Source organism: Lampetra planeri, chromosome 30 (genome assembly GCF_965212315.1).
Source record: "Lampetra planeri chromosome 30, kcLamPlan1.2.h2, whole genome shotgun sequence".
Taxonomy (NCBI): domain Eukaryota; kingdom Metazoa; phylum Chordata; class Hyperoartia; order Petromyzontiformes; family Petromyzontidae; genus Lampetra; species Lampetra planeri.
Window position 1 is genome coordinate 12,617,272 of NC_136136.1, and position 16,434 is coordinate 12,633,705.

Below are 16,434 nucleotides of genomic sequence, written 5' to 3' on the forward strand. Positions count from 1 at the left end.
GACTGGGTCGTCCATGAGTCGGAGAAATGAAAAGGCGCTACCGAGATCGACGATTCAAGTAGAGGTATCCACCCATCATTACACTGGATTCTCAGCAATGGTGCATTGTGTGCCGATGGTCTTAGTTTGGCCACAAACTGACGTTACAAAACAACAGATTTAAGTTTGATTGTGTGTGCACTTAATCTGGCAAATATTCCAGCTGTTGTTTTGTTTTACATGCGATAAGAAAGTCTACAGCTCGGCATGTGTGAAAGTGCAGCAATCGTAATATTGATAACAAGTCATTTGAACGGATCTCATAAGTAGTTCTACAATATCTCCTTCTGCAGGCCATTCTCTTATAAAAGGTGATGCACAGCTCAGCAAGAATGCCAAATGGAGAATTATTTGTTCATTACATTATGCCGATTGCACAATGGGAATACAATTTGCGAAAAAATAAAATATTGACAAGCTCATGCCAATCCATGCTGTGCTAAGACTTCAATATTGGCCAAATAATAACAGAGTCGAGAGGGTGGGTTTTGGTGGAAAAACATGAAAATCAAGTCTGAAGACCACACAGTATTTCTTACACGAGATGCTTTGAGTGAGCATCTTTTAAATGGTTCGTGCTGTAAAGCAACGAGGCCAATGCATCTTCTGTTTTAACACAGCGACTATCAGCACACTGATTTCCAGTTGCTGTCACACAGCCATGTCCCCTGCTAACACCCATATATATAAGTAGCTGTCCTCTTAACATTTCGGTACATGCCTCTTATGCCAAACTGCAACACAGGCATAACTGATTTAAGCGATTATTACATATGCTAAGCTTGTAGCTACCAACAACGTTGGCTTTACATACTCATTCGTTGATATAACATCGGCATATATGTTTGAATCAATTCTCTTTGGTTCTTTCGGTAAAGTCACGTAGGATTAAAATAAAAGAAATTTAAAAATAAAATACATTTTATACCTACATGACTTTACCGAAATAACCAAAGAGTATGGATCCCTGCAGTCACAAAAACTTCAAATCTAGATTGTTTAAATCAAGTTGAGGTTTTAGGAAATAGCTTGCAAGGCCAGCCTAGTAGATAGATGCTTCTCTTCTCAGGCCATGTTAACGATTAATTGTGTTTGAGCTATGCCTGTACATCCCTGCCAAAGCGTATGCATTATTTTTCCACAACAATTGTGCACACGGATTGCTGTCGGCCCAGTTGCAAGGCCCTGTCTACATTGGTTATCTAGTTTTATAGTGAAAACACAATACAGGCAGGGCTATGGCAATAAAAGCCATAGGCAATGCAGGTGTATTTTCACTGGGTGTTTTAACAGCCATTGCTACCTGGTAGGTTATTAATATGGGCAGTTATATCACCTCCGTGTACATAGCACAATCTGTTTTACAAAAATGTTCCAGACAGTGCTTTATGATCCCTGGCGTGCGCGCGTAAGTTATGGCACACCCACTCGGGAAGGGTGCACGCTGCAAAAGAACACACCTATTCAGAAAACGTGCGGCCTTTGTTCGAACTGAAGACAAATAATCTTTTGTTTGTTTTGCTTTTATCAAGAAGCGAAATCTAATAATAAGAAACGCAGCACTGTAGAGTGGAAGGGCTCAACGCGAACGTGTGTGTGGTTGATCGCGTTAAAACACAAATATCCTGCTGATGAGGGCACTCGCACACAACACTGCCATCGGCCCCTGCTCCCTTTCCCAGCGCGTAAGTCATACACGCCATCTGGAGCTGCCATAACAGGAAGCCCCCGCCTGCCTGCCAGGCCTCTCCTGCTAGTGGGAATGCGCTTTCCAGACGGGGGCCACACTTTGAAGCCACGGGGAGGGCGGCCCGCCGCGGATATCCTGGTTGTAACACGAGCAACGCGAGCGTGCTCCGCTGCACAACAACCCGGGCCCGCCTGCGTCTGCCCCGCGTGCCCACGGAGCGAGTGCTCTCCGAGCCGAGGGCGACACCATATGGCGGCACGGTGCAGGTGGCACCGGTAAGGACGACGGGCCGGCGTGCTGCAGGCGCTCTTCCACCTCCAACCCAGTTTATATATAAGCTCCTAGCTTGGTAGTGTCTCATTCTTCACCTGAAGACGGCTGCTTGCGTTGTAGCCGAAACGTCGTGAGAATTATTTCATTTTATTATGTTTTATTTTTATTATTTTATTACTTCCCTTCTACGTGACTTTACCGAAAGAACCAAGAAGAACAATCATAAGGTAAAATGCTGCTTGAAAAATCTGAAGAACACTGAAATACGTCTATACAATACACAGATAGTAGCTTGTATTCACTTATATATAGAACATTAACTTGTACAAAGGTATAAATAAAGGTGTAGCCCTGCCCATGGCACTGCTGGCAGAAGGGCCTTCACTTCAAGAGAGCCCTGTTTTATCGAACTGGCTACTGGCCTATAGAAAAAACGTGCGTGTTTAACACTAAAAATGATTGCTCCAAGTTACAAAAGGTGTCCGTGCGATCGCTGTCCCCTGGTGGAGGGGGAGATCCGCGAGGTGGGGCGCTTACCTTTGGCGTGGAAGAGCGAGGAGTGGATGTGCTCAGCAGCGAACGGAGACAGGGTGGAAAGCAGCAGTCTGAGGCACAGCACACCAAGCGCCATGGTGTACACAGTGTTACAACAAGGACACACAGCACCAGCAGTGTACGAAATTATTTCCTGCACGCCAAAGCAGACAAACTGATGACAAAATCCTCGAGCAATACCAATTTTACGTTCGTTAGTAAGAGACCAAAGCAAGCCAACCAGGGATGCTAACATCCCTACACTCTCAAGGGTCGATTTCAGAAAATGTTTTTTCTGCCAGTCTTTACTAACAGCATTTACCATTAAAGATAAATAACGATAAAGTTACTCATAATACAGTTTTTTGGGTTAGATCAGGTAAATGTTTTTCCACAAGTATGTGTGGTTAATGCAGACTTGATGCCTTGCAGAAAGAAATCTATTTGGTGCTTCAACATCTTAGCACCTTTTGATACTGGCAAAAATGTCCCATAGATATAAATGTCTCGTTAAACCACCATCACCCGCCAATTAGTAAGGTTTGCCATGGAAACAAAACGTGCCAATTAGTTACTAGTTCAGCACACCGGTGTTGGAGAGCATACCCACAGCATTTACAATTCATATTTACGTGACATTTTTTTAAGAATAATAATACATAATGAATGACAGATTCATGAAATATAACACGTTTTTTTCATAACAAAGAAGAAAGTAAAATCTCAGCTTTTATGGCCGACTGGTCTTTTAAATTAACTCCTGGGGTTACGACTCTGATATACCGGACGTACCAGGTGGAGTCAAGTTTACGTCGTTAGCGCAACGCCAATCAGCAGGAGGTGATTACAGCGTATAGAATGAAACGAACAACTAAAAATCACAAAACAATCAGGCAATAACCGAGCAACTGGTCAAGGACACAAGCGATTTATGCTCAGATGAGCATCGAGACAGCGGTCGTCTCTCCTGAAAGCCCTAAGCCAGTGGTGGCACATCCACATTCTAATGGCAGGCCAAGTCCATCAAAAGGACAACCACCGGTGACTTTCCCACAAAGTGGTTCTCATTGAGCTCAGTTAACCTCTAGATGGGATTGAACTCGTAGCCTTCCGACGTGCTAGCCGCTCGCTCCACCGCCGAGCCACCGGGCCCCGGCAACCAGAGAACCAACCAAACACCACCCCGCACCAGCCCCGGCAACCAGAGAACCAACCAAACACCGCCCCGCACCAGCCACGAGAACCAGAGAACCAACCAAACACCACCCCGCACCAGCCACGAGAACCAGAGAACCAACCAAACACCGCCCGCACCAGCCACGAGAACCAGAGAACCAACCAAACACCACCCCGCACCAGCCACGGCAATCAGAGAACCAACCAAACACCACCCCGCACCAGCCACGGCAACCAGAGAACCAACCAAACACCACCCCGCACCAGCCACGGCAACCAGAGAACCAACCAAACACCACCCCGCACCAGCCACGGCAACCAGAGAACCAACCAAACACCACCCCGCACCAGCCACGGCAACCAGAGAACCAACCAAACACCACCCCGCACCAGCCACGGCAACCAGAGAACCAACCAAACACCACCCCGCACCAGCCACGGCAATCAGAGAACCAACCAAACACCACCCCGCACCAGCCACGGCAACCAGAGAACCAACCAAACACCACCCCGCACCAGCCACAGCAACCAGAGAACCAACCAAACACCACCCCGCACCAGCCACGGCAATCAGAGAACCAACCAAACACCACCCCGCACCAGCCACGGCAACCAGAGAACCAACCAAACACCACCCCGCACCAGCCACGGCAATCAGAGAACCAACCAAACACCACCCCGCACCAGCCACGGCAATCAGAGAACCAACCAAACACCACCCCGCACCAGCCACGAGAACCAGAGAACCAACCAAACACCACCCCGCACCAGCTACGGCAATCAGAGAACCAACCAAATACCACCCCGCACCAGCCACGAGAACCAGAGAACCAACCAAACACCACCCCGCACCAGCCACGAGAACCAACCAAACGCCGCCCCGCAGCAGCCACAGGAGCCTGTCGGCAAACCAGCCGTGCGCAGACAGCGCAAACTCACTTGCGCTTGTAGAGATTGCAGGAGGCAGGGAGGCACTCGCGGTACACTAGCTTGGGCACAGGGTACACCTCCGTCGGAAAGAAAAAGGGCGAGCGAGTCTCCTGGCGCTCAAAAAGGTCCGGGTGGTTGCACACCTGCACAAAGAGCGGCCAGCAGACACACACATGTACCCACGGCTCCACGCCCACGGTATGCCCACCCACCCGCCCGCGGTATGCCCACGCATGCATGCACCTTCCCACCCATGCACCTACAGGAACGGGCACGACATAACAGCCCGCAATGTTAATAGCAAGCTCAACGAATGTCGTATTTTGAAAGCATTCCTAACTCTTTAAAAGTCTAAGAGGAATTTTTATTCCGCCTCAACCATTAAATGCCATCGGACATTACATGCAGGTTTGTAATACCCCACCCCTACACAAAGAAAATGTAATATTATACTCTTCCCTGATGGAAAATGTTGCTGGCAACCATAAATCCCTCTTCATCACCATAAACTCCGCACTATATCGCCATAAATGATCTTGTTCTATCCCATGCCTCAGATAAAAAAACATCCAAAACTGTAAATATGCAGGAAAATCTTTTTATCTCAAGGTTACAATCAGGGACGGTCGGTGAGAACAAGTACCACCTCCACAGCCGCCCCACTACCCCCCAATTAAGAGGCTGCCGTGAGCACGCCATGTTCGTTGGTGTGTCCGTGCACGTGTGTGCGCGTGCGATTGTGCGTGTGTGAGAGCCATGCCTTGCGGAACTGCATGACTAGGTTCATGAGGCTGCTTGTGGTGGTGTGGGCGAGCTGGGTGCCCATGGACGACTGCAGCAGATCCTCAATGGAGATCTTGTTTTTGAGGCCCTGGTATAAGAGCCGTTGCCTCGAATTCAAATGGCAGTAGACCAGCACCTCGATCTGCAATGTAAAAGCACACAGAGGACATGTTATTGCAAAAATGTAGGCAATACAGAAGCCCCAAGTCACCCAATGCCAGACTTGTTTGTGCCCACTACATAGCATTGCAGTGCACTTTTCACAACCACGCAGCATCATTAATGGGTGGCAGCAAGGATTATATTCATGACGTCATGTAAATATCCACTTCTTGTGCATGGTTTAGTGAAGAGCAACTTAAAGCTCTATTATGTCTAAGTTAGAAAGCTGCGTGATGGTTTCAGGTAAGGCTAAATGATTTCTGCTGCCTCGGTTCCAAATGCGTCTTCCGTGGTCGCCGCTACCTCGCCTGGTATGCAGGCCGTGGATTCGATCCCGACCGTGATGCCTGTATATTTGAAGTTTGCAGGTTCTCCCCATGGTAGCGTGAAGATGGGTACAAACTGAGCAATCATTGGAAGGATGTTATTAACCAGGTAAAGTCTTAACTGACTCTGATGTTTCCATCCTACAGGCCTATGTCAGCTGTTATTTACGACTCTCTCTGTCTCTCTTTCGGTATGCCTCTCTCTTAGATCTCTCACATATCCTTTGGATTGCACTCTCATGCTCACATGTCCTTTGGATTGCGCTCTCATGCTCACATGCCCTTTGGATTGCACTCTCATGGTGCTAATCTCTCATTAATACTGCTGTTGTGCGCATATGCGGGCATGATACTCGTATGCGGCGACGGAAGCTCATTCATGCTAATCTCCCTCCCTAATCCCTCTCTCCCTAATCTCCCCCATTAACACAACTAACGTGCTTGCATCCATGGATGTAATTCCTTTCAAGCTCAGACCCCGCTTGCTTGCCCATCGCCACATATATAACCTTGTTGTAACTGCTCTCTCACTGGTTCAGCAGTTCCACTGCTGGATTCTATTTTTTCCACCTGAGGACGACCGCTTGTGTTGCGATCGAAACTTCGTGATTTATTTTATTTTATACCTACGTGACTTTACCAAAAGAACCAAAAAGTATGGATTCCTGCAGTCACGAAAGCTTCAAATCAAGACTTAACTTCTATTTAGCAATCTTTGGAAGAATGTCATCAACCAGGCTATGCGTTGTGTGTTAACCGACTCTGTGGCATTACATTACACTTCCTATTTTACTAAATTCTGCTTTCTCAAACTTCCGATTTTCTTACTCTAAATATTGCCATGCTGCTTGTTTATAGTACATTGTCTCTCCTCCGGCCACTATGGTCCAGAATTCCACAACTATTCTTTGGAGGAGTGTGGTCTGCCTCTGGCCACTGTGCTCCGGAATTCCACACAACTCTCTCATTGTCCTCTGCCCGCCCCCCTCTCTCTCTGCCCCAACCCCTCCCCCCCTCTCTCCATTCAAAGCCTCCACACAGTGGCGCTGTCTTTCTTTTTGTCATTCTTTGGGGGAGCGTGGTCAGCCAGGTGGAGGGTGTTGGCTGTTGTGTTGTCCGGCTTTCTGTTGTGTTGCATTGTGTTTCTAAGTTCACTATGTTTTATATTCTTACCTTGTGTTGCAATGGATTTTCTACGTGACTTCACCGAAAGAACCAAAGAGGAAAAGCATTCCTGTAAACTGTGTCAGTCACATATGTGCTGACCACCCGGCCGACGGTGCCATGTGTAACGAACACTGTGCTGACCACAGCAGGACGCAAACTACTCTGTTCCTTGCGCAGTGTGCAGCGCGCATGCAGGACGTGCACCGTACACACACGGTGAGTGCCGTGTATGCCGGTGCAGTGCATACAGGCGGTCCCGCGGGCGCACACCTTATCGGAGAGCTCATTCTCCACGTCCTTCTTGATGCGCCGCAGCATGAATGGCTTGAGGATCATGTGCAGCCGTGACAATTGGTCTGAGGGAGGCGAGGGCAAAAACACACGTTAACTATTTTGGGACAGACTCCAAAAAATTCTGCTTGTAATATAAATACATTATAATCTGTATGATTTTCAACATCTGTGATGTCACTGGAAAAGCAACTTCCTTGACCTTTCAATTGGTACACAACGCTCGCTGACATACGTTCCACTATTAGGGCAGCGTTCACCTCAAAAGTGCGTCATGGGTAGTACAGAGCCAACACAGCCATTTCCTCACCGTAGCAGACCGAGGATCAACCGTGTCACAGTCACAGCACATATCACATAAACAATGTGGCCTTAAAACACGGATGTTTCAAATATCTGCATACAACCCAGATCTGGATGGAATCCGGACATATTTTCACTATTTGGATACAGCCTTATAAAATTATAAAATCAAACAAGGTATTTGTTTTAGGTTTTGCATTGTCACGTGTGGTCTGGGAGGTGTTGAAGAGAGAGGGGGAGAGACGAGGGAAGAGATGGTGGAAAGGGAGGGTGTAGTGAAAGGGGAAGACGGTGGAGTTGGGGAGCGGAACTCACTCTCGTCGATTACAGACTTGTTCTCGGCGTGGCTCTCGATGTCCTTGGAAAACCACTCGTTGAACTCCTCGTGAGAGTCAAACAGTGTGGGCATGATGAAGTGCAGCAGGGCCCAGAGCTGGCCATCGCAACACGCAGGCAGGCACACACGCAAACACACACACACGTGTAAGCGCGGGATGCAGGCAGCACCCACGTGGCAGCAAACAAACCCAGAGTGGCAGTGTAGCAAGGCAGGTGCCAACGCAGTAACTACGCACGTTCACAAACCACCACACAAACTGCACAAATTTCTGATTAAAATAGTTGTCCGGCATTCTGAAAGAAGCCACCTCTGGTGTGCCTATTTTACAATTATTTTAATCCCCTACGGGTAACAGGAAGCAGAGCTCACCTCCGCCATGGTGTTCTGGATTGGCGTGCCAGTCAACAGCAGCCGGTTCCGGCACTGGAACTGTAGCAGGATCTTCCACCGCACACTGCCGCATGACACGCACACAAGACAACCACCACTGTAATTCACAGCTGTATGCTGTTGACATTACCACAACTACGCAAGGTTTGGAACATGCTGCCTTAATAATAACAGCTTATACAGGCTAGGAGAAGTGTGTGTGTGTGGTGCACAGATGAGATGTGTGTGTGCTATGCTGACCTTGTGCTGCTCTTGAGGGCCTGTGCCTCGTCCAGTACCATGTACTGCCACTTAACGCGTTGGAAGTACTTGACGTCCTGCACCACCAGCTGGTAGCTGGTAATCACCACGTGGAACGGTGCGTCCTGCGTGAACAGGGTTTTCTGCAGGGCGGCACGCGCGCACATGCACACACGGTGGCCGCAGTCATGGAAACTGTATCCACACAATGTCTTCATAGGGATGGGTATAAAGACATCGAATACCCACATTAACAAAAGTGGGTATTGGATGTTGACAATGATCATTGGCTGCACAGTCAATGTTCCTCATGTAACCAAGTACAAAATCAAACATGTTTGTGTAAATTGTGTTCTGTTTTGAAATGCTTGAAGACTCGTGATATTTCTAGTAACAAAGGAGACATGGACTATGATATATATGATGGGGAATATTTTTAATGAACATTTTTCTGAAATTTAATTACAATTATATATATTTGGGCCAAAACGCCCAAAGATCATGGCCTACTCCAGTGAAGTAATTCACGGGTCTCTAACATCCAATTAACAAGAGACCGGGCACTCTAGAAAAGCGCTGCCAACATTCTAGATTTGAAGCTTTCGTGACTGCAATGATTCATACTCTTAGGTTTTTTCGGTAAAGGCACGTAGGGAAAAATAAATAAATAATAAACATCTATCATAAAATTTGATAATAAAAATACTAGAAATAATAATGGAAATTAAATAATAAATCACGATTTTTCGGAGGCAACACAAGTCTCCGTCATCAGGTGGGACCGTCACAGCTAGATTTACTGTACCTTATTTCTAGTATTTTTATTATTTATTATTAAACCTGATTATTTATTTATTTTTACCTACGTGACTTTACCGAAAAAACCTAAGAGTATGCTGCCAACATTCCCAGGCAGCGAAAGGTCCTGATTGGCTTACTGAGCCTAATTGGGATACTTCTTTCACCTCATGACACCAATGATAAGAGTTTTTAAAAATCTGAATTTAACAAGCAGTTGTACAACATCACTGATATCCTGTATGACACCACTAATGGGATCAAGTGTCAAGAATCTTCATCTATTGATGTTCTAACTTATGTCTGATATTATTATAAGAACATCATCTTTAATAATACTTTGTGACTTGCAATTGGCTATGTTCATTCAAATCAGTGAACATGGGCCAATTTTGACAAGGTAACAACAACGGTGCGATTCCCCGCAACACCGTTGCCCCGTCTCCGTCCCCGCCTCCCAGCGGCTCGCCAACACCGCCGCCAATCGTGGCGTCGTACTATTTGTCCAGCCGTGCCGTCGAGTCACTCACTAACATTTCGACAGAGGAACGCGATAAAGGGTCGGCCTGACGCGGGTCTTGTCGATAAAACGATCAGCAACATCCACACCAAACCCAGCGTGAAACTCAAACATCAACCAAGCCCCCAATCCATCAGAAAGGTCCCTCAGGAAATTGCTCTGCCATTTTCTGACAGCTTCTGCAGTGGCACCAAGGTGGCGAGATGTTAACTACCTCGCCCAGTATATAGGAGGAAGTGGGTTCGATCTAGACATTGCGTGTCCTCCCTGTGGTCGCGTAGATTTTTCTCAAAGTTCTCTGGTTTTTCCTTCCACATTTAGAATCAACGTGCATTTAGAGTATTGGGCAGCTATACATTTCCAAACATTTATGCTATTTTGATGAGCGATAATTTGTGGCCAGGTCGCTTTTGAAAAAAAAGCTATATAAGATCAATAGTTTTTAGTTGAATTTTACCAAATACGTCATGCAGAGATTAGAGTGAGTTTATGATTATCAAGGTTGACACTACGGGCAATTGTTCCCCCTTCACACGTCCTCAACGGGATCAAAGCAAGCCACAGCACAATGCAGAGCTTGAACGGAGGGTGCACCCCTACCTGGCTCCAGAACTTGCGGATCACCTTCCTGTCGTGAGGATTTCCCCAGTAAGGCAGCACCTGTCAGACAAAGGGGGATCAATGTGAGCGGTGACAAATCCCACGCAACTACCAGTCGATTAGACAGCTAGTGCGCATGTTAAGTACCAAACTGTAGTGCAAACGTGAAGCATGTTAATATGTGTACACTTGAGAGTACGAGTGATCATAAATCATGGAGAAGTGCCACATTTGTCTATTGTCCAAATTGTTTTAAATTATTTTCTACTGGTCCCATTATTTCAATGTTTGCTATAATTGTTTAACTTAAAAAAAAAAATGTATACAGGCATTAGAACTACGTGATAGCCCCCCCACCACCACCCCTCAAAATATCCCACGTGGTAACAGCAGGGACTCAATGTGTAAAATACACACATGTTAACTAATTGGAAAGTGAAAACGGTCACTTGGCTGACCGTGCCAACACTCTAAAAAAATCCATAGAGAAGGTACACCGCTCCATCCCATCGTCTCCACCATTAACTCACCCACCGACAAACTGGCACGATTTCTGTCTGAGACCCTGCTTCCATTCACTGGCAAGATCACGTCAGCTGGACTTAACTCAGCTCACTTGGTTTCTCTAATCAAAGACATCTCACTGTCTCCAGATGATTTGCTTCTCAGTTTCGATGTAGTCTGTCTGTTCACCAAGGTACCTGTGCCTGACACCATTGCCAACTTTGGTGAAGCACTGCCTTACCAATACTAACTACACCTGGAATGGTAGGTACATTCACAAACAAGAGGGTACCCCAATGGGTTCGCCCTTATCGCCAGTGGTAACGAATGTTTTCATGGAGAAATTTGAGACAGATGCCATCCAGAAATCCACCCTACGTCCTTCCTTGTGGAAGAGATACGTAGATGACACGTTCGTCATCTGGCCACATGGCAGCCAGCACTAAACCAATTCTTCAACCACATCAATTCCATACACCCAGCCATCAAATTCACCATGGAAGTGAAAAAGGATGGCAAGTTACCATTCCTGAATGTTCTGATCGAGATGAGACCTGATGGCTCGATGGAACATTCTGTCTACAGGAAAGCCACCTACACGGATGCCTATCTAAAGCCTGACTCCCACCACCATCCAGCCCACCTAGCCAGTGAGCTGGAGCACGTACAACAAACGCAATATCCAGGTTCGTTTCAACACAGTACACAAAATCCGTGGTTTGATGCCATCGGTAAAGGATGTGATTCCTTGACATGCAATATCCTGGTATCTCCAAACTAAGTTGTGGCTGCAGCAGCAGTTACATTGGGGAAACGAAACGACATGTCTCGGATCGTGTACGCGAACACAAGGCAGATCTGAAGCACAGTAGGACCAATACCTCTGCCGTTGCTGATCAGTTTTAACGCTGTGGGCACACACGAAATAGATTTTTCCAAGACGAAGGTACTCTGCAAACCCACTGGCTATCATCAGATTTGTTCATGAAGCCATCCAGATATATAAACACAGACAACTTCCGAGAAGATGGGTACAAATTGAGCAATCATTGAAAGGACGTAATTAACCAGGTAAAGTCTTAACCTGCTGTGATGTTTCCATCCTTTCTGCGATTTTAGCCGACTCTGAGTTGCATTATTAGGTTGAGTGTCTTTGTACTTGATGGGCTGGATGTCCTTCTCGCTCAGTCATCGATGCTGCGACATACTAGGCAAGTCACCGATGCTGCGACATACTAAGCTCATGCATTGACATGCTAATTTCTCACAATACAATAGCCACTTCCACAGCCTTCAGGGAGACTATCTCTAGCCCCGCCCTCTGACCCTAAGGCTGCACCCATCTTAGGCCTATATAAAACCTTGTTTCAGTAGCTTTCTCTCTCTCACCTAAAGACGGTCGCTTGTGTTGCGATCGAAACGTCGTGATCTATTAATTTTCTATTTACGTGACTTTACCGAAAAAAAATCACAGAGTATAGATTCCTGCAGTCATTAAAGCTTCAAATCAACTCAAAAAGCCCCTTAAGCCAGAATTATGCATAAGTTATATTACCCAAAACAAAGTACTCATATTTTCACACAATCAGGCAGTAGAAGACCCATCAGGGCCTGCAATTTAGAAAGTTGATTATTACTCTCAAGCTTTGAGAGACTTCAGTTTTCCCATTTACTCCAACAAATTCCTTCCTGTCTTCTTACACTTGTGAACATTTTTGCTATGCTTCAGCCTTGACATGGTCAAAGTATTTCCAGCCACTGGCAGGTTTCTATGAAAACTGCAGCTGTTCACTAAGAACCGTAAATAAAGACGTGGGCTACTGAATAAGTGAAAATAAATGAAAAAGGAAAAAAAATCTGCAAGGTCATCAAAAATTATGTGTAGAGATGTTAATTACCTTGCTTTATTTGTAAGACTGCAATGCTTTTGACACTCAAGGTTTGAAGCACTGTTAGAATGTCTAAGTGCAAAGTGGAGGCTGAAAATAACTAAATGCCACCATAATAATTAACATTGCTGTTTAAACTCAGGAAAAAACATTGCTAATGATGCAGGCAAATGACCTTATTCAGATGAAATACACACGTCTATACATTTGTGTTCACTCATTAATTTCAAGTGTATCTCCTGCAGGGCCACACTGCGAGATGATGACATCCAGGGACAGAGAACGTGCATTTGGATTACCCGGGAGGGTAAAGGGTTGGGTTCAGTGAGCGAGTAAACTTGTAATTAAAAGTACTGGTGGCTTCAAGTGGCAAATATCAAGGGTGCAGCGAGGTATGTTAACCTACATCTGTGTGGAACAGTGAAGGGTGTGTGTGGTTGATTGAAAGTCTGTTGCTAAACCTAACTGGCAAAAACGATTTAAAGCAACATCTCATGTAAACAACCCTTTTTAAATGATGCAGGAAGCAATGCTTTATTGTACTGAGAACAGGGGTGGTGGAGAAATATTTATCGAAAGCCCAGCAAATAATGGATGCAGAGCGCAGATGCTGATAAGAGGTACATAGCGAAGTGGAATGGAGAGATGTTAATGGGCAGATAAACTAATTTGATTTCAGGCCATTTAATCAAACAGCTCTGGAATAAGGAACCATGGATTATGGCCACAGAGCAGGGTTAAGGCAAAGCCATCTTTGACAACAAAAAAACAACGTCAATAACTAAAGCACACAGTGCAAGAGAAAATACTACAAGCAGCACAGGGGTTGACTGCCACGTCCCATCTTTGAACAAATCGAGGTTTGTTGAAATATAAACATTGCTGTAATTTAATTGCAAGCTATTTTAAAATGCTGGATTTGTGATTAAATTCTGGCAAGCCGTGACTTTGAAAAAAGGAACACAAGGACACCTGACAAGTTATTTTGCAGTAGTCGGTCTAACATGGTGTGATTTCACCACTTTGTGGCAATGAGGTCCAATTGGGAATTTCTTCACCTTGTGACGTGGCATTGAAGGCACAATCGGCATTATCAAAAACATGATTCATCGGTCTCCGAGTCAGTCACTGCACTCACTTCAGGAATTTTCATCGTACAGAATCAAGTAACAACACATCATTCTGACCGCAAGGATTCAGAGACCTATGGTGTTGATGATGAGCTATGTCCAACATATTACCTTAGACCTTGGTTGAAAAAACTGACTGCACATTTTCACAATGCTAATCCTAGATAATTTGAAATGCTCTTCCTGTTTCTATTATTTGTCATGAGTTTGGAATAGTTTCGTAAAAAGACAATTTCCCAAAATAAGAATGTATTCGCTTTGGTTTGAAAAAATAATAATAACCCCACTGACAAGACAAGATGATATCTCTATAATTGAATACTAGTGGGAAGTACCCGGCGTTTGCCAGGGCGAAAACTATATTTAAAAACTCCACTAAAAACATAACATATACATACACAAATACAGAAAAAATTAATGTATGGATAAAGTATTTGTGCATACATTTTACGTGTTTAGGAGAATACAAGTGTAACAAACAAAAAAAATGGTAGTCCCTGCTGGCGACATTTACGACACATCGCAGCAGGTTCTCATTTGAAGCTGATTCGACGTAGGGGAGGTGGCACAGGACGGGTTCAGATAATTGTCACCGGTGTTGGCCGTGAGCGGGAATCGAACTCGGGTCGCCGGGTTCGTGGTGCAGCGCACTTACCGCTACATCACCGACACACACACATCAACTTACACACACACATGGACTTAAACACACACAAACATTGACTCTCACACACACATCGACACACACACATACATCATCGACTCACACCCATCGACTTTCACACACACACACCCACTCACACATCGACACACACACGGACTCACACACATGGACTCACACACACATCACGCACACACATATATGGACTCACACGCACACATCGACTTACACACACACATTATTACTTTTATATTTACTAAGTTTTAAAATAATAGTTTTCTATTCTTAGGTTTTTCGGTAAAGTCACGTAGGTAAAAAATTAAAATTAATAAAAGTAAAATAAAAATAAAATAAAAATCACGACGTTTCGGAGGCAACACAAGCTTCCGTCTTCAGGTAGAACCGTCACAGCACGATTGCTGTATCAAGTAAGAGAAATTCCAAGAAAACCGTCCTTGTATGTATATATACTGGTTGAGGGTGGGAGGAGCCAAGGCAGGCCCCTGGATATTATTATTGTGAGGTTGGTGCGGCTGAAGCACGCTGCTAGGAATGAGCCTTTGTTGTGTAGACTGGTTGAACTGGGAGGTTCCAAGAGTTGTTAAGGTGCGGCTGCTGTAAAGGTGCGGCTGCTGTAAATGGGACTGAGCCTTTGTTATGTAAAGGTTGGTGCGGCTGAAACCGCTGCACATTTACATCAGCCGCACTTTAACAACTCTTGGAACTTCTTCTTGGTTCATTCGGTAAAGTCACGTAGAAGGAAAATAATAAAATAATAAAAATAAAACATAATAAAATAATTCTCACGACGTTTCGGCCACAATGCAAGCAGCCATCTTCAGGTGGAGAACAGGTCTGTCGAGAAGGCAGAGTCTGAATTCAGACTCTGCCTTCTCGACAGACCTGTTTGCGTTGTGGCCGAAACGTCGTGAGAATTATTTTATTTTGTTTAATTTTTATTATTTTATTATTTTCCTTCTACGTGACTTTACCGAAAGAACCAAGAAGATGAATCCCTGCAGTCACGAAAGCTTTAAATCGAAACTCTTGGAACCTTTTTTTTCTGCATTTTTTACGAGAATGAGAATTCCCCCCTCCCCCCACCGATCGCGTGTGTGCGTTGCTAGGGGCAACCACCGGTCAGCTTTCTCACGCATGCACAGATGCGCGCTTTGGCGCGCGCTCAGCGTAGTGATATAATTAATAGTACTAAATTGTTCATTTAACTACTTTAAAGTTGACGGATGTGAAATACGAATAGCGCTGGCTCACCACTGGACTTATCGCACGGTATCTGGGTACTTTTTAAAACGGAAACCCCACGTTTTGTGAGTTAAATCCGTCGAAAGTTGAATCCACAGACACACAGACAGACAAAAAATTACATATATAGGGAAGATGGCTGTCAGTAAAAAGACAAACAGGTTCCGAAAGTTGTTGGCATGGCATGCAAGAGATTACCTTGAACTTGGGTGTAAAGCGTGTAAATTCCTGGTGCCAGTTGTTGAGTGTAGAGGCAGGGGAAATGACCAAGAAAGGGCCCCAGATATTTTCTCTCTGCACACACACACAGAAATACCACTTTTACGTGAGCGAGCCGTTCAGGAAAAAACAAGGCTTTGTACTTATGTTAATCCAGTTTTTGCAAGTGGTCGCTGATTCACTCTGACCCCACACATATGAACCCA

General features: G+C 45.2%; 1 protein-coding gene across 2 annotated transcripts in view; it reads right to left on the reverse strand.

Annotated features, from left to right (window-relative positions):
• INO80 (INO80 complex ATPase subunit) overlaps positions 1-16,434 on the reverse strand; it is a 96,510-nt gene that overhangs the window by 41,366 nt on the left and 38,710 nt on the right. For both annotated transcript variants that reach the window (XM_078608825.1, XM_078608826.1), the window contains 9 exons: positions 16,208-16,303; positions 10,563-10,622; positions 8,645-8,787; positions 8,384-8,468; positions 7,990-8,107; positions 7,351-7,436; positions 5,403-5,567; positions 4,652-4,785; positions 2,540-2,607 (listed from right to left, as the gene is read on the reverse strand). In XM_078608825.1, the coding sequence (XP_078464951.1) occupies positions 2,540-2,607; positions 4,652-4,785; positions 5,403-5,567; positions 7,351-7,436; positions 7,990-8,107; positions 8,384-8,468; positions 8,645-8,787; positions 10,563-10,622; positions 16,208-16,303 (955 nt within the window). The remainder of the gene's footprint in view (positions 1-2,539; positions 2,608-4,651; positions 4,786-5,402; positions 5,568-7,350; positions 7,437-7,989; positions 8,108-8,383; positions 8,469-8,644; positions 8,788-10,562; positions 10,623-16,207; positions 16,304-16,434) is intronic.